The following is a 23,288-nucleotide window of genomic DNA, read 5'->3' on the forward strand; positions in this document are numbered from 1 at the left end:
CTCCCCGCCCCCTAGTTCTAACATACTGATGCACCGAGAAGCCTGGTGAGCAAAGACAGGAGAGGCTGACTCCCCCCCCCCCCGCCCCGGCCTTGTCCAGCCAGGTCTCAGTAATACACGCCAGGTCAGTTGTTCCTCCAGGATCAAGTCCTGGATAATAGATGTTTTGCCATTGACTGACCTAGCGTCCAAGAGCAGCAGTTTTAGCCCAGATGGGCTAAATGGTGGAGGAGGAATATATGATCCAAATCTGGTTCATGCAATCTTTCTGTCTTGTAGTGAGTGCTGTTTAAAAAGGTAAAGGTTTTCCCCTGACGTTAAATCCAGTCATGTCTGACTCTGGAGGTTGGTGCTCATCTCCATTTCTAAGCCAAAGAGCCAGCGTTGTCCATAGACACCTCCAAGGTCATGTGGCCAGCATGACTACATGGAGCACCGTTACCTTCCCGCCAGAGCGGTACCTATTGATCTACTCACATTGGCATGTTTTCGAACTGCTAGGTTGGCAGGAGCTGGAGCTAACAGCGGCCACTCACGCTGCTCCTGGGGATTGAACCTGGGACCTTTCGGTCTCCAGCTCAGTGCTTTAACGCACTTTGCCACCGGGGCTCCTGAGTGCTGTTTAAATCCAAGGTATGGATTTAATTATATTTCTCAGCCTGGAAGACACAGATTGGTGGGCAGATTTGACTAATACCTCTGGGTTGTCATGGACAGATCATTTTCTAGTCAGGACTAGTATCATAGCTACAACCTACCTTGCAGGGATAGAGGACCTATCGAAATGGTCCAGTTTTAAGGCTAATAAATCCTTTGAGATTTCAGGAGGTCTTATGATTAGATCACATTAGAGTTCTAAAGTGTTCCCTAACACCTAGTTTGCTCCTGCATAATTCTGGGAAATCTAGTTTAGGGAAGCCAAGGACCTCTCTGGCTGAGAATTCCAAAGGCTCCACTCTAGACTTTTTCTAGAATTCTGCAGGAGCAAAATGGACAGGGAAATGTGTACCTGTGCTTTAGAATGCTGTTTACATTTTCATTACAATTATTGACCAGGGTGTCAACAGGATCATCAATAATAACAGTCATAGGTAAAGGTTTTCTCCTGACGTTAAGTCCAGTCATGTCTGACTCTAGGGGTTGGTGCTCATCTCCATTTCTAAGCTGAAGAGCCGGTGTTGTCCGTAGACACCTCCAAGGTCATGTGGCCGGCATGACTGCATGGAGCGCTATTACCTTCCCGCCGGAGCAGTACCTATTGATCTACTCACATTGGCATGTGTTTGAACTGCAAGATTGGCAGAAGCTGGAGCAACAGTGGGCACTCACTCCGTTCCCAGGATTTGAACCTGGGACCTTTAGGTCTGCAAGTTCAGCAGCTCAGTGCTTTAACACACTTTGCCACCGGGGCTCCAGTCATAGAACACTGTTAATGACATCACATTACATAACATTATTAGAGATTTCTTTGGCTGGTATTACCGATGATCCTGTTCAAGTCCTGGTCAATAATTGGAATAAAAATGTAACCAGGACTATTGACACAATTTCCTCTAAGTGTCCTGATGATCCTGTTGATGCCCTATTACTAACCAGGCTCCTTGGTATACAGAGACCTCCAAGAAGCAGAAACAGAAAAGATAAAGAGTAGAGCATAAATGAGGGAAAACTCAATTTCTATGCAACAACACACGAGATGGAGGACATCTCTGTTCCTATCAAGTGGCAGCACATGCAGTCAAAGGAAGCTTTCTTCTCTGCACATATTGCATCTCATGTTAGTTGAGCATGGTGAGAGGTCTAATCTGATACCCTCCTCTCTGAACTTGCTGTTAGACTCTCCATTAGCTCACTGAGATGCTTTCAGTGCCTATTTTGTAGATAAAATATCCTTTACAAGAGTCAACTTAAGAGGCTGTTATTGGAGCAGAAGTCAATACTGGGGGCACCCAGCAACTCCCTAAGTCACATTACACTAGATCAAATGGTTAGTACTGCTGATGTGGACAAGCTGCCGGGGCAAGTAAGGAACACAGCCTGTTTAACTGATCACAATTCAATGTCAAATACTAGGGATGTGTGAGCCATAAAAAATGGTTCAAAAGTCATTACAAAACTGGGGGGCACTGGCGCTTCATTTCTAAAGTGTTTCTAAAGTATACATAGTGAAAGTTTCATTACTATAATGATACTAACAAATTTTCATTCTGAGACCAAAAATGTGTGACTCATCCAAGGTCATCTAGTGAGTTTCAAGCCCTGCTCTCTAAAGTTGGAAGTCCAATGTTCAAACTACTGCAAAATGCTGGAATATATATGCATATTAATCAAACTATAAATATTTATTTAATCGATGCAATATTGGAGTGGTCTTACAGGAGAGTTTCTCTTCTGAGAAGTACTTTCAAATAAAGAGTTGGTAGCACTCATCCAAAGACTTTGTGGAGCTCCTCCACACTCTTCACCTAGCAATTTTGAGTGTGAAAAGACAACAGTAAAAGGAATGGGAAAACAGGATTTCAAATAGAGAAGATCTGAATCTTTCATACAGTTTCATGATACTGAGGTCAACTACATAATAAAAATCTGAAAGAACTGTAGATAGCATGCGGTTCTTGGAATATAGCACAATTTGCTCAATTCACTATAACAACCATGAATGCCACCCGCTGATTCAAAAAACCTGCACAAACACTGCCAACCTAATTTTATAGGGAATGTCCCAACTGAATTCTCAAGCTTACTTCCAAATAAACACGTACAATGATTTTTTTCCAGCTTGACCTTGTTACACCAAGGAAATGCCTGGTCAGATAATGAAAGCCATAAAGTGGCTATGCAAGACTTCCAGTAACCACCCACAATCAGATAATAGACTCCCAAGAATTTTGATCCACCCCAGCACATTTAAGCACCGTTGGTTTCAGTGGGAGAAAGTTAAACATACTATCAACCTTTTAATACAAAATAATAGGGCTGTACAACGTTTAATTTTGACTAGATTATGCCCTCTGCACATGTGAAATGCAGTTAGTCTGCCTCTATATTCAGCTAATTTAGTGTCCCCCTTAAGCTTTGCAATTGATTTTAGCTAACATATGTTAAAATGCTCAGCCAGACAGAACTATGGGCAACAGACTCAAAGACAGTTCAGGTTGAGTTTTCCTGCAGTGTGAGGTCCTATATATGACAAACTTTACTGAGGATGAGCCTCAAAAATGTTTTTACTCATTTCTGGAAAAAGGTTGATGCATGCATCCCCTGGATGTACACAAAATACATAAATACATACCTCCCCACACTGTATGTGCATAATCTATTTAGCCACAGAATCTGGATCAAATAAGTGAAGCAACATATTTGCTTTCCAGTTGCCTGGGTTTGCACAGCTGGGTGGATAATCTAATCAAACATATTTTGTGCATCTGAAAGCCCTTTCTTTCACCCCTTTGCAATCTAAAAGCTATGAGCAGTTGTAAAACTTCTCCCTGACTCTAGTGTCCATTTTTCCCAGAGCTGACAGCAAAGGCTGTATAAACGCTGGATTCTCATGAAACAACGAGGAAGCTCTGCTTACAGGTGCACGTAGTGTGCTTCCTTATGCCCCAAGGGTTTTGCTAGGGAGGAGCTAAATCCCTGAGCTCAGGTGTAATTCTTCTGCATATATGCTCCACCTTAATCTTCCTGACTCTTGCTGTAGGATTTCTCTGAGCTGCTGAGCACACAGAGGGGAAGAGAGAGAGAGAGAGAGGAAGTTGTTCAGTCTCTTCTGCTTTGTGAACTGACTCAGGCAAAATGGGCTAAAAACTGAGCCAGTTTACAACGAAGCACAACAGTAGGAGAAGAAGTATGGATATGGTCATGAATATGGTAATGTGTCACTGCTTGTTCTCTGCGTGGACTGAGCGAAAAGGGGGTGCAAACCTTTTTGCTGTTTAAACTGTTCTTTGGTTGGTTAGAAAGCTGGTTGTAATTCTTCATGGCTCATTAGAGTGCAGTGAAAAGCAAATTGCATTGGAGGTGGGGAGGCTGGATAGCTAGGAGAGACCAAAAAGTTGTATTCCAGATTTGGTTTTGTATTATTAGATTCTGTGAAAATTTATTGGCACTATGTGAAGTCGGCTGTGTGTCCTCTCTCTTTCTGAAAAGGAATAATAGTATGTGGAGCTATCATTTTTGTCCAGTAGTTCTTTGAGTTGGCTGGAAATGATTTGTCAATTCATGCACTCACCTGTTTAACTTGTAATGTAGTGGGGAAATGATTACTCTCTAGAGCAGTGGTGTCTAACCTTTGATCCTACAGGTGTTTTGGACTCCAGCTCCCATAATTCCTTTCCTTTGGACAAGCTGGCAAAAGCTTCTGGGAACTGGAATCCCAAACACCTGAAGGACCAAAGGTTGTATACCTCTGATGTTGAGGAAATACAGGGTATAAATGAAGGAGATAAATGAATGGATTGATTGGTGTTGAATGTGAAATGTAGGCATTCTACCTGTGTACAGTGCCTTATTAGTAAACACACAAACAGGCCCCCATGTGCTTGAGGGAATTGCTGGTTATGTGTACTGGGTGGGATGCAGAGATGGAACAAGTTTATCTGCACTGTAGAAGTACTGCAGTTTGACATTACTTTAACTGCCATTACTCAATATTATGGATTCCTGGGAGTTGTCCTTTTATAAGATCTTTAGCCTTCTCTGCCAAAGAGTGCTGGTGCCTCACCAAACTACAAATCCCAGGAGTCCATGGCAGTTACAGTGATGTCAAATGGCAGCAATTCTACAGTATGGATTCACCCAAAGTTTCAGGCTGTGATGAGTGTGTGCCTTCAAGTCGTTTCTCCTGAGGTTATTACAGGGTTTACTGGGGCTAAGTTTGTGTGAGTTGGCCAGGGTAACATAGACTATTTTTTTTTTATGTCCGAGCAGATATTTGAACCCTGGTGTCTAAAGGCATAGTCCAAATCTCAATAGGTTTCATTGTAACTCCATTGAGCAGACTGTGAATGTGATAAGACTTGTGTCATCTCTTTTAGGGAGGGCCACACTCCTCAATGCAGTGAGTAAATCTCACTAAACACAAGATTATTAAACATGCCTGTGGCTGGTGGATGTTAGTTTAATAGTGCTATGATATACATGCACACTTTTCTAGCTGCTTTTATTTTGGTTGTTAAACTAGCAGAATAATCATTTTTTCATTTTGAACTTTTGAGAGAGTTTGGGTGGCCTTGCTGGGAAAACCTGCAGGAGAGGCTACTTCCTGGCCCCAGCATGTCATCAAATTCTGTCCTTGGCACCTGATGCATATGGCAAATTTCCAGTCAATTCTGCCTGCCGGGGTCAGAGTACTGCTGCCTTGATTAAACAAATGATAAAGGGAACATGTTCCTCTTTAGAAACACCAGGCCAATAATGTCCCTGAAGACAAGCTGTAAGTAAGCTGTCTGAAAACAGCTTTTCATGGAATTCCCCTGTCGAGAAAGTGCAAAAACGGGGTTACTGCTGATTTTTTTAAGCAGTGAAAATAACAGCCACAGAACATTTGTAAGACTTTAAAGTGGGTGATAAAGACACTGATGTTGTTGGGAAAAGTTTATATCTCAGCCCATATGTTAATAAAAACGGAGGTTGATCAAGAAATCTGAAGAAAATAAAGATTTGGAAAGTCAATCTCTCCTCGTTTGGGGTTTAATTTTTTTTCAAATTTTATTAACAGATTTGATCAAAAACATCTTCACTATGAAACTCGAGGTTCCTCAATATGCCTATGGTCAATTTCCTCCAGTCATGCTGCAAGACCTAGAATTTTCTAGGGAGACCTTCCCTCTAGGAATTTCTAGGTGCTCCCATGTAATTCTGTATTCAGCTTCCAGTGGAGGTTGACCACAGAGTCATGCTGGAAGACTTAGAAATTCCCAGAGGCATGTTCTCTCAGGGAAAAATTAGCCAGTTTCCTTCATTCCTAAATAATGTGCAGTTGTAATAAAGACTGTGATCCTGACTTGTTGTTTGCTTTAAAAAGCAAAGTCTACTGAGCTCTGACCTATTTTTGGTTATATATGGATTTTTAAGTCTGCACTGGAAACCTTTAGTAATGTCATGCTAGCCCCAAATGTTTTGGCTGTTGGTAGCCCTCTGATCATAGAGCGGTAACCCACCGAAGGCTTCATTGAGGTTGACAGAAGGGGCCCATTTCAATACCAGATTGAGACTTGGCTGTTCATCCATGCTTTTGGGACTCAGTGATCACATCTTGGTCTTAATCTAGTGGGATAGTGGTTTTATTTGTTTTGGACAAATGGTTTTAGTCTAGTTTTAGTTTGTTTTTATGTCCTGAGGAACCCAGTCTGAGATGATATGATCAGTCTTTATGGCAACAAGAATTTCTCCCAATCTTATTTTTTCCAGATTTTATATATGGTGTTAGAAGTTCTAATTCTAAACAATTTTCAGCAAAGCTGGAAATTTGAGAACTGAAGCAAAATTTTACGTAAATGAGCACAATTCTTATATGGGAGTCAATGCATTCATTTTGCACTCATTCTCAGTAGCTGTATTCCAGCTCTATAAACTTTCCTTCCAGACAGAAATGCTGCTAAATTGTTTCTTTTTAAAAATAAATAAGCTAAGTAAGATGAATAGATTGTAACTCTCAGGAAGAAGGGAATATTAGTGATGTCAAACTGATTATTTGCAACTACATTTGACAAAGAGGCCAATAATAAACAGGGGTCATAAACGGAATTTAACTATTTCCAGCAGCAATGTGTTCCCAGTGGTAGAAGTGCCAGCATTAGGGGGCTTAGCACTACTGGATATGCATGGATGCACTGCATGTGGTGATGGTAGTATCCACAGAACCCTTCACAAACAAGAAACTTTGTGGCATTCACACTGTCGTTCCAGGTATAAAATCGTAACATTAAACAAAGAAAACCACCTTATTTATAGTCTGGAAGCTGGTGTCTTCATTCTAAAGAGAACATTCCATAATAAAAGAAACATCTTCCCCTATGAACCGACGCGAGCTCTAAGATCTGCTAGGGAGGCCCTCCTCTCACTCCAGTCATAAGCACTGTTGATGGCAACAAGAGATAAGGCCTTCTCGGTGGTGGCTCCCCGGCTTTGGAACTCCCTCCCCAGGGAGATTAGGCTAGGCCCAAATCTGTCCGCCTTCCACAGAGATTTGAAAACCTGGATGTTTCAATGTGCATTTGATGATGGTTAGTCCCTGTTCATAAATGCCCAGCCCTATTTTACCGATTAAGTTTGTACTCAGCACTTTACCCCTCACCCTGGCCCTACAGTCTGCTTTTTGCACAAGTCCATGCCCAGCTCTCTCTAGTCTGATCATGTCCATATTCATACTCCTGGCTGCTGGTTCCTGAATTTGGTTTGATATAGTTTTAACACTGCTTGTATACTTTGTTGTTTCTAATTGTGTTTTAATTGGATTGGTATATGTTATTATGTTTTTGACTGCGTTTTCAGTTGGTGAATTTTGTTGTATGTCCTGGGCCTGCTTGTAAGCCGCTCCAAGTCCCTTCAGGGAGATGGTTAGTGGGGTATAAAAATAAACTTTATTATTATTATTAAGCACCTGGTTTGCAATAAAGAACTTTAAACAGTGCTGTGAATCTAAGTTGATTTTAAAGTATGGACATTGATATTGTGCCTGAGCTGCAGAAACAATGGTGTTTATTTTGTCTTGGCTTCTATTGGTTGTAGTCATAACTCTGTGCAGTGTTTTGGATGCAGATCAGAAGGTTTGGTTTATCTTTCCTTTGTGGCAATGTTAATTGTATACACATTCCAGTTTTGACTTTTCTCTGGCAGAGGGGGCTGTAGGATCATACAGTTGGCTGCTCTAGTGTGATTGGAACAATTGGAATATCTCCTAGGTGCTTTGCGTCATACTGTGTAATGGGAAATAATGGTTGACTAAAAAGGGTTATTTGAGAGAAACAGTTCAGGATTTAATAAGTTGGATGCAATTACCCAGAATTCAATAACAACTCAGGACAAGGCTCAGCTGTGTTTCCTTTTCAATAAAGGCATCCATGACTCTCCTTTGGCATAATGGATGTTCTGTCCGTGGTTGTCTCTTTACCTTTACTTTCTGATCAGATAAGTTACACCCTAGTAGTGCAGTTCCTTTGCACAGGGCTGTGGTTAGCATCCCTCATGCCACAGTAACAGATAACAAAATTCGCAAGACAGTTCACAATACACATAAACCTAAAAAAAAAAAAATCAGTCTCTGGGAGAAATATTAACTAATAGGCTTGCTCAAATAATTCGTTTTCCCCGTTAACCGTTATTAATTCGTTATTTTCGTTTGTTTTGAAGCAATATACGGCATTGGTTGTCCACACGTCTGGATATCGCGGTTTCGAATCGCGAGAGGCTGTTTTTCGTTATGTCGTCGTTTTTTTCGTTAGGAAAAAAAAGCTTTTGCAAATCACCCAACCTCCCACCATTCAGGCCCTTTCCTTTTGCCCCTCAGCAAAAGGGGTGTCACGGGCTCAGCCAATGGGAGGGGGCGAGGGGGAAGGAGGCCGAGGAGGAGGAGGAAGACGGAGGGGGGAAATGGCCGCCGCCGCCGCCGCCTCGCCTCAGCTCAGGCCTGGTGTCTCTCTGTGAGGCGAGAAGGTGGCGGATGGAGCCAGGAATGGAGAGACCGAGAGAGACAGAGAGGGGCCCGGCGGTGAGGTTTTGACGTCTGTGCGAAGCTAGGCAAGTGGGGTTTATATATCTGTGGAAGGTCCAGGGTGGGAGAAAGAACTCTTGTCTGTGGGAGGCAAGTGTGAATGTTGCAATTGGTCACCTTGATTAGCATTGAATAGCCTTGCAGCTTCAAAGCCTGGCTGCTTCCTACCTGGGGGAATCCTTTGTTGGGAGGTATTAGCTGGCCCTGATTGTTTCCTGTCTGGAATTCCCATTTTCTGGGTGTTGTTCTTTTACTGTCCTGATTTTAGCTTTTCTGTAGCTAAAAATGCATATAAAATTGATTCTATAGGGAGGATAAATGATTGGATTTCAACTCCTACAGCTTAGCTTTCTCTGCCAATAATGGTACCATATCAAACTAAACCTCCCAAGATTCTGTAGCAGTGAGCCATCTTGGATATTGTAAGGGATTTATTATTATTATTATTATTATTATTATTATTATTATTATTATTATTATTATTAGACCTTGCTCCCAGGAAGGTGCCTTCGCTGTGGCTCCCAACTTATCTATCTACCTTTCCACATATTCTCCACATTGTGTGTATGTGTATGTATATTATACATGAGCCCCGATGGCGAAGTGTGTTAAAGCACTGAGCTGCTGAACTTGCAGACCGAAAGGTCCCAGGTTCAAATCCCGGGAGCAGAGTGAGTGCCCGCTGTTAGCTTCAGCTTCTGCCAACCTAGCAGCTTGAAAACATGCCAATGTGAGTAGATCAATAGGTACCGCTGTGGCGGGAAGGTAATGGCACTCCATGTAGTCATGCCGGCCACATGACCTTGGAGGTGTCTATGGACAACACTGGCTCTTGGGCTTAGAAATGGAGATGAGCACCAACCCCCAGAGTCAGACATGACTGAACTTAACGTCAAGGGATACCTTTACCTTTACCTATATATATACACACACACACACACACACACACACACATTATGCAGGGACTATATATATATTATATATACACAGTATATATCACACACACACCAATTTAACAAAGTTTCAGCCACAAAAACAAAGTTTCTGAAGTAGAACAATGACTTTCACAGTAAAGACAACCCAATTTAACAGGAAATAAGACTTTCAAACCAGGAACAGATTTCTGCAATTATTAAAAAATGGTTTATTATAAAAGCTATGAAAATTCGCCAAAAATCAGAGGATAAGGGAAATGTTCCAAATTTTGGTGAGCTATCAGTGTTAAATGTGTTCTACCACTGTACCAAGTTGGAAGAAGATCACTCAAAAAATGAGGGTGGGAGAGTCCTGTAAAGTCCTCTCCCTCTGTGCTGTTTTTGGGAATTGCGCATGCGCGTCCGCCATTAACGAATTAATTTAGAAAATAACGAATTTTCATTAATTTCGAATTTTTTGGGGGGCCAAATTCGGAAATACCATCAGAAACGAAAAGCTGCCCCCCTCTAGTTTTGAAACGAGTTTAGAATCAAATTTTTCGTGGATCGATCAAGCCTATTAACTAACCTGTTTTATGCTGTGATTTCCTGCACAGAATCCTGGGGTTACGTACCAGTAAGGGATTCTGTGGTCTTTTAAATAGTGGCAAGTTTGCTATAGAATAATGAGAGCAGAGGTATCTTTTTTGAGTAGGCTAATGCAGTCCCTAAATTTTGACATATCCTAGGATCTACATTTGGGATGTGCTAGGGCAACATTTTCTTTTAATCAGTTTATATTTGCAGAATGTGGGGAAAGCTATTGACATCAGCCTTCGCTTTAGCACTAGTCCTAATTATAAATTTCCCAGGGTCTTTGTGGAATGAAAACAGGGTTTCCAGTACTATTATGTTGTCGAAAACTTTCATGGCTGGAATCACTGGGTTGTTGTGAGTTTTCTGGGCTGTATGGCTATGTTTCAGAAGCATTATATCCTGACATTTCACCCTCATCTATGGCAGGTATCCTCAGAGGTTGAGGGGTCTGTTGGAAACTAAGAAAGTGAGGTTTATATATCTGTGGAATATCCCCACCCTGGAAAACTCACAACAACCCAGTTTCTAGTACTGATAGTTGCTATGTGGGTATATTTATGAACTACTAGTCATTTTGATGTTTTAGAGATTATTTGGATTAATCTGGACTAATTCCAGTTCAAGTTTTACTCTTGTTCAAGTATTGCTCTGATTACTTAATTAAACCCAATTACGGAATTTTTTTATTGAATGCTGTGTCATTTTTGTGTTTCCTTTTAAATGTTCCAGCTATTTGGTTCAGAATTTCTGAGTCAAAACTTCAAATAACAATTGTACATTCTGTTCTTGCTGTTTTAGGAAAGAACTGAGGACTTCAAGGCTCTGCGAGCAAAGTTCCAAAATGACTCTAACTTTTCCAATACACTGCTAACACCTGCAAAGAAGCCTCCTGTAGTGACCAGACCACAAAGTTCTGATGGCAATTCACTGCCCCATCCCAAACCTAAACCCTTGAGCCACATACAAGTTCCAGAAATCATTCCACGGCAAAATAGTAATGGAAACTCTACATCTTGTCCCAAACCCTTGGGACAAGTACAATTTGCAGTTCCAGAGCAAAAGACTGAGAAGTTCAGCTACATATCTCATCCGTCTGAAATAACGCCAGTCAAACCTAGGGCTTTGCCAAGGGTTAGGCTTCGAGATTTGTCTGAGGTAGAGAAGAACAATGATAGGAAAGACTCTGACTTTCCAGGGACTCTTGGTAAAAGACCAATTCCTGGGGCAGACCTGCAAAAACAACGTCCAGCATCTTTTGTTCACCCTGAAGAAATTTTGTCAGGAAAACCCACTTTCCAAAACACTCGTAAACTTTGGGAAAGTGCTTCATCATTGAACAGTGACCAAAAGTCTTCTACAGCACCACCGCAGTATCCAAATAGGACAACCTCCCTGGGATATCTAAAAACTGCTAATGATGTTACTGATGTACCAAAGGATAAAGACAAAAGTGTTGAAAATGAGCAAGCACCAAAGAACCCTTCCCAATGTGAAGCAACTCAATTTCTCATAGTTTCACCTCCAGTGCCACCAAGGAATCACATGACTGTAGACAAAGTAGCATGTGAAGCTGTAAAGCCTATTGACTCCTCCACAAACACTAATGACTTAAACAAGGCAAGCATGACCCTTCACTGTTCAAATGGTAAGTACATTTTTGCAATGTAATCTGTGAAGGTAAAGTATAGCTCTTGTTTCACTTCGGGTAGATGTGGAAATTGATAAGTGAGCTATCTAAATGGCAATAGCCAAACTTCAGGCTGTATGTTTCCCAGTCTTTCAGAATTGTGCATGAAATATGCATAAATGATATTTATCCCATTTTGTAGCACAATGCTTTTAAAGTTATCGCAGGTGGGAGACAATAAATATTTTCCTGCAGTGTCCCAGAACTGATGTATGTGCTTTCAGGTCAACTTCAACTTACAACCTTATCACAGTGTTTCTTGGTAAGATTGTTCAGAAGGAGGTTGTCATTGCCTACCCCTGAGGCTGGAAGTGTATGACTTGCTGAAGTGGGTTTCAATGGCTGGGCAAGGATTTAATATCTAATCTCCCAGAGTCTTGGTCCAAGCCTCAAATCAGTTAGCTGACTGTCACTATGTAGTGCGGATCAGTATGATAGTTGTGCCCACTGGCTACAATTATTTCCCTCTTGGAATACTTTGGGGATTGACTCCATTCCACAGGCCACCACTTTGAGTAGCACTTTGTATGGAATAACAATCTAAAGATTTGGGTAGGAACAAGGGGGAAGAGTATCCATCCCATTTATGACCTTATCACATGCAGTCTGGGCTATGTTTCCATGCACTTCAGATGCTGAATCCCATGGAGGCCATCACATGATGTAAAGGCACTTATAGAGGGACTCCGGTTCTGCAATGCATGGAAACCAGAGTCCAGATTGCATTTTCATGAGTCGGGTTAAAAAAAAAAACAGGGAAAGGATGTGGGATGGCTGGCCATCCCAAAATGCAGACCTTGGTGGTAGGGAAGGAAGTAAGACTGTTTCTTCCACTTTCCCCCAGCTTGTGAGATGAGGTCCTAAGTTAAGATTTTTATTTTTTAAAATGTTTGAAAAATTATTTGGATAAATGTAATCCTTGATTTCTCATATGTGAAGACGGGTCACAGTTTATGATAATGGATATTGGAAGGTTCTTGGAATTAGTATTCACTGCAATAATTGCAGACAAGAGGAAGTGGGAAAATATTTAATGACCCCTTTTATGAAAGTAAAGGTTTGGAGGAATCACACAGTGGTAGAAGCAGTAGATGGTCTGTAATAGAGGAAGTGATGTTAAAGAAAACCTTATTTAGGACTCAAGGTCTCCATCCCATTGCTTGCAGTAAAAGGGAATTCCTTATGCCATCAGGCTAGCAGCATTTCATGCTCTGGTTGTGGACATGCCCAAGGAATGAGAGATTCTGTAGGGCCTCACCTAGGTTACCAAGCCCTGATACTGGTGGCCATATATAAGAGGATAATTGTCCGACCCTGCTTCTGCAAGAGCTACAGCAGTGGAAAACCTCATTTCCATCCCTGATGAACATTTCTTCCTTTCTGTTATCCACACTTTCTCAAGGGCCAGTGATTTGTGACTTCTTGCCTCTAAGAACTTTCTAAGATAGCAAGGAATCTGAACACAGTTCCCCCTGCCATCATTTGGCTAAAGCCTTGAAGTAACTATCCCTGGCTTCTGATCAAAGTGAGTTCTTCATCAATATTAAGTGGCTTGTCTGTTGTCATGGTTACTGTGGAGTAAAAGTGATGTGACTCCACAAACTAGTGCACAGTACTTAAAGGCAAAGGTTATGGCTGAAGGCCATACACTGCCTTTCAGAACCAAATTAAGGAAATTGGCATTCTGATTTGACATGCTTTCTTTACAAGATCTAGGATGAATGCCAAATATGAAAGAAAAAAATGATCACATTTGTTGTGGGTTTTTTTTCTTTACTGGAAACATTTGCCTTTTACAGAAATTTAACATTAAACAACTGTTTTGCCAACCTACAATGGAATGCAAGTGACTAATATGATAAGATTTTCTGTTGTACATGTTCCAGGATATTGTGTTGGCTAACCTTTCATTTTGTACTGTTGCTACAGGGCTTTAGTTCTACTTTAAAGTTTTATTTCATGTTCATACTTTGCTTAAGAGCTTTTAATAGCTGTAGTTAAAATGTCTCTGAGCAACAGAAGAGTGGTAAAAGTCTGATTGTTCAATAGGTACTGCTTTCTGTTGAGATGGTGGCTTTGAGATATAGACCTCACGGATTCACAGAGAGTCACTCTAGGCACTCTAGGCCAATTGCATACCCAGGTTTTGAACAAGTGTGTTAAATATATCATGTGAAAAATGATCAATCTGCTTGAACTAGATAAATTTAGATCTGGTAGAAGTAGAAGAAACATTGTTTGGATTCTTCACAATGTTCAGATAGCTCACAGATCCTATAACTAAAATATAGAAATCACTTTGCTTATTTCTCTATCCTCCCCATATAGCATGGCAGTCTTCTCCTAACTCCAGTGTAGAAGGACACCCTCATGGTGAAGAAACCCACCTTTCAAAAGCCAAATCACTTCCATCCATCATACCCCCTCATAGAGAAAGACACCATGATGGGGGAGAGACTAGACTTCTAAAAATCAAGCCACTTCCACCCATTAAGTCTCTTGGACCTCCTCCAAAAAAACCACCAAGGCCTCCCAAGGTAGATCTTAGTAACTTCCAGATGATCATTCATGGTAAGACATTTTGCATTATCTACTTCCATTTTGAACACTGACAAAAAAAAGTTTATTTTCAGATCTTGAGGATTAAGGGAGAAAAGTGGGATATAAACTTAAAAAACCAATGAATGAATATATGCTAAGTTTATCTGTCTCACCAGGCTGAAAAGACTTCTTCATTTGAAATTAAGCCGCCCTGAGTCCCCTGATGGGTGAGAAGGGCGGGGTAGAAGTGATGTAATAAATAAATAAATAAATAAATTAGTAAACACCCAGAATGTGAAATCTTTGCTATGTCTCATTTCGGTACCATTATTTTTCTTGTCCTTACCCTGACAAGCATTGTCCAGTTACTTTAAATTTTGTTATGGCTCTTCTTATTCATCGGTATTCAGTAAGCAATGTTGTTGAAAGACTTTCTATGGTTCAAACATTAGAAAGCTTGACTATATTTTTTCCTATCCTGATAAATATTCTCAAGAGTATCATGCCGCCCTTGGTGAATTACTGATATGCCCTTGAACAATGCATTTTTCTCTCAATCCTTCATTCTGTTGTATCCAGTGGTGTTAAAAGTAAATTCTAAAGTTCAGGAAAGTCTCTACTGTAGCACCCCTATAGAGAGTCCAACAATGTAGGCTGCTGGTTGATCTAAAGCAATATGAAGCAGCAGTTTTCATCTCCACATGGGGCAGGTATTTTTGTAAAACTAATGTATTTTACCCAAGCCACTCTAAAATACTTTGTGTTACAATCGAGATCTCATAACAGTACATAGTTGCTTAGAAAGTCAACTTGCCCTCCTGCTACTGTGGATGTAATAGGAAAGCCTACAATTGTGTGGCAACTAATGGCATTGTCCTTGCTCATCACAATGTCCTTGGGTTCAACCCTGTAAGCTCTGGCTCGACTATACTACTGGTTGTAGTTTTGCATTGAAACCCTCAGAAATAATGTTGGATACAAGGATGTGAAGTTTTCCATGACCGACAAAGGCAATCTGCTTTAATACATCCTGAAAAGCATATACTGTCAGAATCCACCTACAATAAAAAGATAGATACATTATTGTTCTGAGAAAATCATTTCCAGCAGAAGACCTGGAACATGTTTATGGGAAGCCACAGCTTTTTGAGATCCTTATCACAACCTCATCAAATGGGAGTAAATTCAGTGCTATGTACCGGTTTGCCTTCCCTTTTGCCATGGAGCCAGATAGCATCCATTCCATGACACACAGCTACTTCCTGTGGGGCTCCATGGCAAAAGAGAAGGCAAACCAGTGCATGCTGCCACCATGGTGATGGGTGAGTCAGGTAATGCGGGGCATGGGACAATGGGTTCCGACATCATGATGTGTGTGGCAATTTCGGCGGCCCATCTGATGAGGTCATTAGTGTCATAGAATGTATACAACTCATCTAAATACTATTGCATGAATTCATATTTAACTGCAAATTACACCACACTGTTATGGTGTTATATTCCACTTTAAAAGCTATGGAAACATCCTATGGAATCTTGGGATTTGCAGTTTAGAAAGGGATATTTAGAATTAGCCAGAGAGCTCTTGGACATTAGTAGACTACAAACTCCACAAGACATTACCATGGCAATGAAATTGTAATATAACAACATAGGGTGTTAAGGATATTAGTTATACATGGAATACAGCTCTAGAAATCAATAGAATTTATATTTATAAGGAGTAATGTAGGTCCCAGGGATTTTAGTGGGCCATCTCTAAATATGACTAGATCTGTATCAATCTAAACTAGTGTTGTGCTGAATTGGTAAGAGCTGTTTGAGACTACACCATTCCCATCCCTAAGTGAATAATGCTACATTTAATTTCTCAAACATATTGTGTGGCTATAACCATTTTCTGTATTATATTTTTGTTATTTATTTGTTTCAGAGGCTGTAGATGATGCATATATGACTCCCGAAATGTAAGTGCATATTTTTGAATTGTCCAGAAAACAGAGTTCCTAAACCATACACATAAAGAGCAAGTAATGTTTAAAATTGTTGAAATTATAGGGAGAGCTAAAGATAGGATTTTATTGTACTCCATTTCTCTAGTATTTTTGTGACTTACAATTATAATGATATTTTAACAGTGCATATGTTTTCAAAAAAAAACCTTAGTCAGTAACGCCATTATCCCATCTATAGAAAGAAATATGATTACTTGTCTGTGAAAGGCCCTCTTGTTACTTAATTTCACATAGTTAAGTTCTCCTTAGTTGCCTTTCCAAAATCTAAAATGGGCATTGTGAGCTACTCTGTTGTTTTAATCGCTACAGTTATTGCTTTGTGTTAGTATGTAATAGATAAACAGACAACAAGCAATAATACGTACTCCAGGTGAATTATCATCATCACCACCACCACCACCACCATCATCGCTGCTGCCATCACTGTTTATTTGTATAGCACCATCAATGTGCAGGGTTTGTACAAGTAAAACAACACAAAATAGCCAGCCCTTTCAACGGCATACAATAGAAACATAGCATCATATAGTTGGAAGAGACCACATGGACGGTCTATCCAGCCCAACCACCAGCCATGCAGGAAAAACACATTCAAATTACCTCTGACAGATGGCCATCCAGCCTCTGCTTAAAAGCCTAAAAAGAAAGTGCTTCCACCACACTCTGAGGCAGAGAGTTTCACTGGGTAACAGTCAGGAAGTTCTTCCTGATGTTCAAGTGGAATCTTATTTCTTGTAAATTGAATCAATTGCTCTGAGCCCTAGTCTCTAGGACAGCAGAAAACAAGCTTACTCCCTCCTCCTTTTGACAACCTTTCAAAATTTAACATATACAAATATGAAATACAGGGCAAAAAAGGTATAATGCAAATATAAAACTATTCAATGCAATTACAGAACAGATTATCAGATATAATACAGAAACAATAGTAAAGGTAAAAGTTTCCCCTGACGTTAAGTCCAGTCATGTCTGACTCTGGGGGTTGGTGCTCATCTCCATTTCTAAGCCGAAGAGCTGGCGTTGTCCATAGACACCTCCAAGGTCATGTGGCCGGCATGACTGCATGGAGCGTCGTTACCTTCCCGCCAGAGCGGTACCTATTGATCTACTCACATTGGCATGTTTTTGAAATGCTAGGTTGGCAGAAGCTAGAGCAACAGCGGGCGCTCACTCCGCTCCCGGCATTTGAACCTGGGACCTTTCGGTCTTCAAGTTCAGCAGCTCAGTGCTTTATCACACTTTGCCACCAGGGCGATACAGGATGAATAAAGCAAAAAGGCAGCTAATAACATCAAAATATACAAGACAATAAAACTGTATTAAAGAAACTCAAAAAGCCTCCGATGGCACAGTGGGTTAAACCACTGAGCTGCTGAATTTGCTGACCAACAGGTCTGCAGTTCGAATCCGGGGAGTGGAGTGAGCTTCCGCTGTCACCTCCTGCTTCTGCCAACCTAGCAGTTTGAAAATATTTACATGTGATTAGATCAATAGGCACCGCTCCGGCGGGAAGGTAACGGCGCTCCATGCAGTCATGCCAGTCACATGACCTTGAAAATGGAGATGAGCACCAACCCCCAGAGTTGGACACAACTAGACTTAATGTCAGGGGAGAACCTTTACCTTTACCTCAAAAAGCTCTGGAAGACAATAATGCTTTTCATTGGGATTTTTTAAAGGGTAAGGGGTAGTCCACAAATATTCTGGAAATCAATTCCAAGAGAGTGGAACTGTGAGTGAGAAAAGAAAAAGAAATCCTTGATTGAATGAGAAGCTTTGTGTTCCTAGAGCAGAGATCCCAAGCAGATTGGTCAAAAGAAATGGGAGATGAAAGCTAAGAAGGAGCTAGGTCAGGTATGGGTAAACCCAGGCCTGGGGGCCAGATGCATCCCCTTGGGCTCTTTTCTCAGGCCCTCCTTTCTCTCACCATCCTATCCTTCCTTCCTTCTCTCTTTCCTTCCTCCTTCACTCTCTCCCTCTTTCCCTTCCGCCCTTTTGTCCTTCCTTCCTTCCCTTTTGTCTTTCCTTCCTTCTCTCTTTCCTCTCTCCCTCACTCCCTACATTACCTTCCACCCTTCTGTATCTCTCCCTTCCTTCCTCCCTCCCTCCCTCCCTCCCTCCCTCCCTTCCTTCCTTCCTTCCTTCCTTCCTTCCTTCCTTCCTTCCTTCCTTCCTTCCTTCTTTCTTTCTCTTTTTCCTTCCTCCTTTACGCCTGGGGGATGCTTAGCTGGGAGAAGAGAAGGTGGAGAGGGAACATGAGAACCATGTTTCAAGATTTAAAAGGGTGTCCCATTGAGGAGGAGAGGGAAAACTGACTTTCTGCTGCACAAGTGAGCAATAGGTTCAAATGGCAGGGAAAGAGATTGTACTGAAAATATTAGGAAGAACTTCCTGAGAGTAAGAGCTATTGGAGAGTGGCATAGGCTGCCTGGGAGTGTGGTGGAGTCTCCTTCTCTGGAGGCTTTTCTGCAGAGGCTGTCTATTGGGAGTGCTTTGATTCTGCCTTTCTGCATGGCAGGAGGATGGACTGGAGGTCCCTTGGAGGTCTCTTCCAGCTCTGGGATTCTAGGATTCTATATCAGGAGTAGGCAATACTGGGTCTAATGGATACACTTTTTCTTTCCCATCCACCATCTCATCTTGAGTAAGGCCAACCCTTTTGGGATCCAAACATTTCTTATCTTTCCTTCACTTTCTGCCTCCAAAAGAGAAGAGGAAGGGGGGAGGACAGGGCAGGGAGGGGACTTGGGGAGAACCCCCTTCCTCCTGGCCCACCCACCCTGTTCTGGATCGCCATGTGGCTCCCAAGTTAGAAAGTTTGCCCCTGCCTGAGCTAGGTCATGTAGTTCTTTCAAAGTAATAATCTTAGCAGCAGAATGTTGAACTGAAACTAGCAGGTTAAGATGAGATCAAGTGATTCTTCTGCTGAAACCTAATACTAGCCCAGAGCCATTCTTAAATTATAATTTCTCCTTCCCTGCCATTGTAATACAATATTCTCATTCTCTTCCTTCTAAAAGACTCTTACTCTTGAAATTAAAAAGTGATTTCTATGAGGTACTTGATGAGCTATTGGTTTGTATGTTCATTGTGGGTGGTCCAAAGAATGTGCAACTATTTATTTTCTTTAACTGGTGATCTTTGTGCAGGAACTGTAAAAAGCATGATGTCCCACATAACTTTCCAAATGTGGAACTGCCCCAGGTGTTCATTTTGGGATTTCCATAGTAGACTGCTGGATGGTTGATGTGCAGTGTACATGTGTATTCAGCAAACATGGAGGTTAATCATAACTTTGTGATGTTGCTGCATACTTCCAAGCCATATCTGACATATGACGACCCAAAGGATTTTCTTGGCAAGATTTGTTCAGTGGTTGCCATTGCCTTACTCTGTGGCTTAAAGAGTGTGACATATCCAAAGAATTTCTATAGCTTTCATATATATTTGTTGGAAAGCAGCAAGTTAAATACTTACTGATTAATTATCTCTTATTCAAATGTACCTATTGTTTAAATATTTCAAGGGTATAACATCTGAACAATAGCATAATAGGCGAGGATACTTTAATGTTTGTTTTCATGTAATAGGCAATGTTTTCAAGTTACGTTTATTGTTTCCTGGGATGATGTAAAGTATTTTTCAGGTTGTTGTTATTTGCTACCAAAGTGATTTTAGTTTATTGATAGTAAGGTAAAGGTTTCCCCTGACGTTAAGTCCAGTCGTGACCGACTCTGGGGTTTTGTGCTCATCTCCATTTCTAAGCCGAAGAGCTGGCGTTGTCCGTAGACACCTCCAAGGTCATGTGGCTGGCATGACTGCACCGTTACCTTCCCGCCGGAGCGGTACCTATTGATCTACTCACATTTGCATGTTTTTTAACTGCTAGGTTGGCAGGAGCTGGGGCTAACAGCGGCCGCTCATTCCGTTCCCGGGATTTGAACCTGGGACCTTTTGGTCCACAAGTTCAGCAGCTCAGCGCTTTAACACACTGTGCCACCAGGGGCCCCTAGTTTATTGATGGCTGTGTAAATAAGAGCCCATGTTTTCAGCAGCCCTGCCTAGGCTAAGCCTTCCTTAATCAGATCAATCCACTTATAGTGCAGTTTCCTTCTTTTCCTACTGACTTAAATTTTACCAAGCATTATTGTCTTTTTAGTGAGTTACAGTGTCTCATAATATGTTCAAAGTACAATATAATCTCAATTTAATCATCTTTGTTCCTAGTGAGAGTTCAGGCTTGGTTTGCCCTAAGTCCCATTCATTTCAGCTGCTCATAATATATGTAGAATGTTTCTTCAAAATTGCATTTTAAGTGACTTGCTTTTCATCTTGTCCAACTTTCACAACCAAACATAGAAAGCAAACTTATGTCGTGTATGTTTCTGATGTTGGTATGAAATTATGCATATTTGAGGATCGTATCTTGTTTCTTCATGGCTGCCTTTCCAACTCTTTTTCTTCTTCTATTCAGTATCAATTTTGATTAATGATCCAGTCAAGGCATAAGAAATCTTGTTTCAAAATCTTTTTAGCCATTTTAAAGTTATGTAAATCATCTGTGATCATTTTTTTATCTTCATAATATTTGACTGTAGCCCTTTCTTTGCACTTTCTCCTTAACTTTCATCAGTGGTCTTTCCAAATCTTGGCTATTTTCTACATGTAATATGAAGTCATCTATTAAATCATTTATATTCCTTCCCCCAGTTTTTATATCTATTTTCTCTGAGTCAAATGCTGCTTACTGTATTATACATTTTTAAAATTTTGTTCGCCACTCTGCATCTAGATCAAGAGATAAAAGTAAAATAAATAAATAAAGCAATATGAGAAAGAAGTTGATACAATGGAGCTTTATCTTCCCCGTTGCCATTCTGTTTCTCCACTTTGTGTCCAGACAGTTGCTCCTTGTCCAGAATATTGGTTATGCTTCAGAACAACTGGATACTATAGCATTCCCAATTCTTTCAGAGTAAAGCATACTTTCTTATTATCTACATGAAGACTTTGCATTCCATTATTCAACGTATATTGGCTTCCAAGGACACACAGAAACCTATTTTGGTATCTCTTTCTTTAGAAAGCATCTATTGGCAGAGCTTGAGCTAGGACTAAGTCTGTCGATGTCTACAAATCATGGCTTCATGTTATCTATAGTTTCACAAGCAGGGTGTGTCTTAATGTCAGCTGCTGGAGATTATATGTGGTAGGGTGCTATTGACCCTCTGTTCTGATCTGGGAAAAGGGTTTTGCATGTATTATTGTAAGTACTTTCTTGGGTGAAATTGACTAGGAAATGCAGATATCTATAAAAGACTAATTGTTCATATATTACCAGTTTTTCCTGCTTTGCTGCAGATCCAACTTTACTTTATTCCTTTATTTGTTTTTAATTGGTACTTTTATTATGCTTGTAGTATACCATGTACATTGTTCATGATGTATACTCACCCTTTCAAGAAGCTGACTCCCACACTGTATTTTCCTCTACTTTTTCATTTGTTGACATTTCTGAAGTTATAGACTTTGAGGGACTGTAAACACTCTACTGAGCTTAATCCATGGACACTGAGAACTGATTTTTATTGTTATCACTGAATGCCAGCAGACAAGGCTTTTGATGATGTTTACACAGCAGTTGTAGGCTTAAGCTCCATAATGTTGTGTTTTTTTGTGGTCTTTGTTTAGACAGCTTTTTGAGTACACTTTCTGTTTTTGGGACCTTCCCTCTATAAATGTGTGTATGTATGTGCATGTATATCTTGGCTACCTAACAGCATGATAATCAAGATAAATGTGCCAGTGTAAATCAAGACTGTTGCTACCAATTCGGCAAGATATGTGTAAGCAGCTGAATAAACTAGAGACAGTAGGATTAGCTGCAATGAAAGCTTTCAGCTCTTCAGAGGTTTGGGGAAATCTGTTTCAACCTGTTAAACAAAAAGACAAGACTCTGCGATCTCATGTTATTGGGTTCCAAGATAGCATTTCATGACTGGTAAGCTTTTCTAGAAGGATAAACAGCTTGGTCTTGTGTCATTGAGATAATGCATAAACCAGATTGTCTCTGACAGGCAACAAAAGGGAATAATGTTTTAGAGGAAAAAATTGATGTTACTTTGCAACCATCCTTAACACTTGGCTGACTCCTTGGCTTCCATTTTCCAACCCAGTTCAGCATCTGCTATCTTAAAAATATAACATTTAGTCCACTGATAAACTAACTGAGCTGGTTCTTTGCGACCTGTATCTACATGGCATGTTTGGCTTTTGTCAGATCAAACTTTTGAGATAACTTATAGAGGCATCAGCCAACAAATGCCATCCTAGTTTAGTGAAACAATATTTGGGTGGTTATCCAAGTAGGTTGGGTAACATTTTATTAGAGTTAAATAGCATGCTATTAAATAACCTTTTACTAAATTGCATGCAACTGTGATTTGTTATGATTTGACATTAGCATGCTGAAAAATCGATTCTTAAAAAGACACAAGAGGAGGTCAATCTTCCCCCATTGCCTTGGAATGAGACAGTGAGGGCTTGTGTCCCTCCTAGAAACCTATGCCATTGCTCTAGTACCAAATCCAGAAAGCATCCAAGGTTTCTGTAGTCAGAATCTGGAACATTGAGTTTAAAGATGAATTTATTAGTAATGAATGAGGGGAAAATGATGGCAATGGTGATGAAATTTTATTTTTACCCATCTCCCCTTAGGGCTTGATCTTTTGGGAAAGTTAAATGAGTGTCACTTAATTTAGTATTACTTTATTGATCAAATTGGTTTTTTAAAGTAACTCTTTTAAAAGTTCTCTTTTAAT

At 40.6% G+C, this 23,288-nt stretch overlaps 1 protein-coding gene across 7 annotated transcripts in view; it reads left to right on the forward strand.

Annotated features, from left to right (window-relative positions):
• The first annotated feature begins 3,666 nt into the window (after positions 1-3,666).
• The window catches only part of fyb2 (FYN binding protein 2), a 52,488-nt gene continuing 32,866 nt past the window's right edge, over positions 3,667-23,288 (forward strand). For 3 of the 7 annotated variants that reach the window (XM_008109387.3, XM_062978271.1, XM_062978269.1), the window contains exons 1-4: positions 3,667-3,870; positions 11,023-11,869; positions 14,240-14,482; positions 16,386-16,419. In XM_008109387.3, the coding sequence (XP_008107594.1) occupies positions 3,850-3,870; positions 11,023-11,869; positions 14,240-14,482; positions 16,386-16,419 (1,145 nt within the window). In that variant the 5' untranslated portion in view covers positions 3,667-3,849. The remainder of the gene's footprint in view (positions 3,871-11,022; positions 11,870-14,239; positions 14,483-16,385; positions 16,420-23,288) is intronic. The other 4 variants (XM_003220175.4, XM_008109388.3, XM_062978268.1 and 1 more) reach the window with 2 other exon arrangements.

Source organism: Anolis carolinensis, chromosome 4, assembly GCF_035594765.1.
Source record: "Anolis carolinensis isolate JA03-04 chromosome 4, rAnoCar3.1.pri, whole genome shotgun sequence".
Lineage (NCBI taxonomy): Eukaryota > Metazoa > Chordata > Lepidosauria > Squamata > Dactyloidae > Anolis > Anolis carolinensis.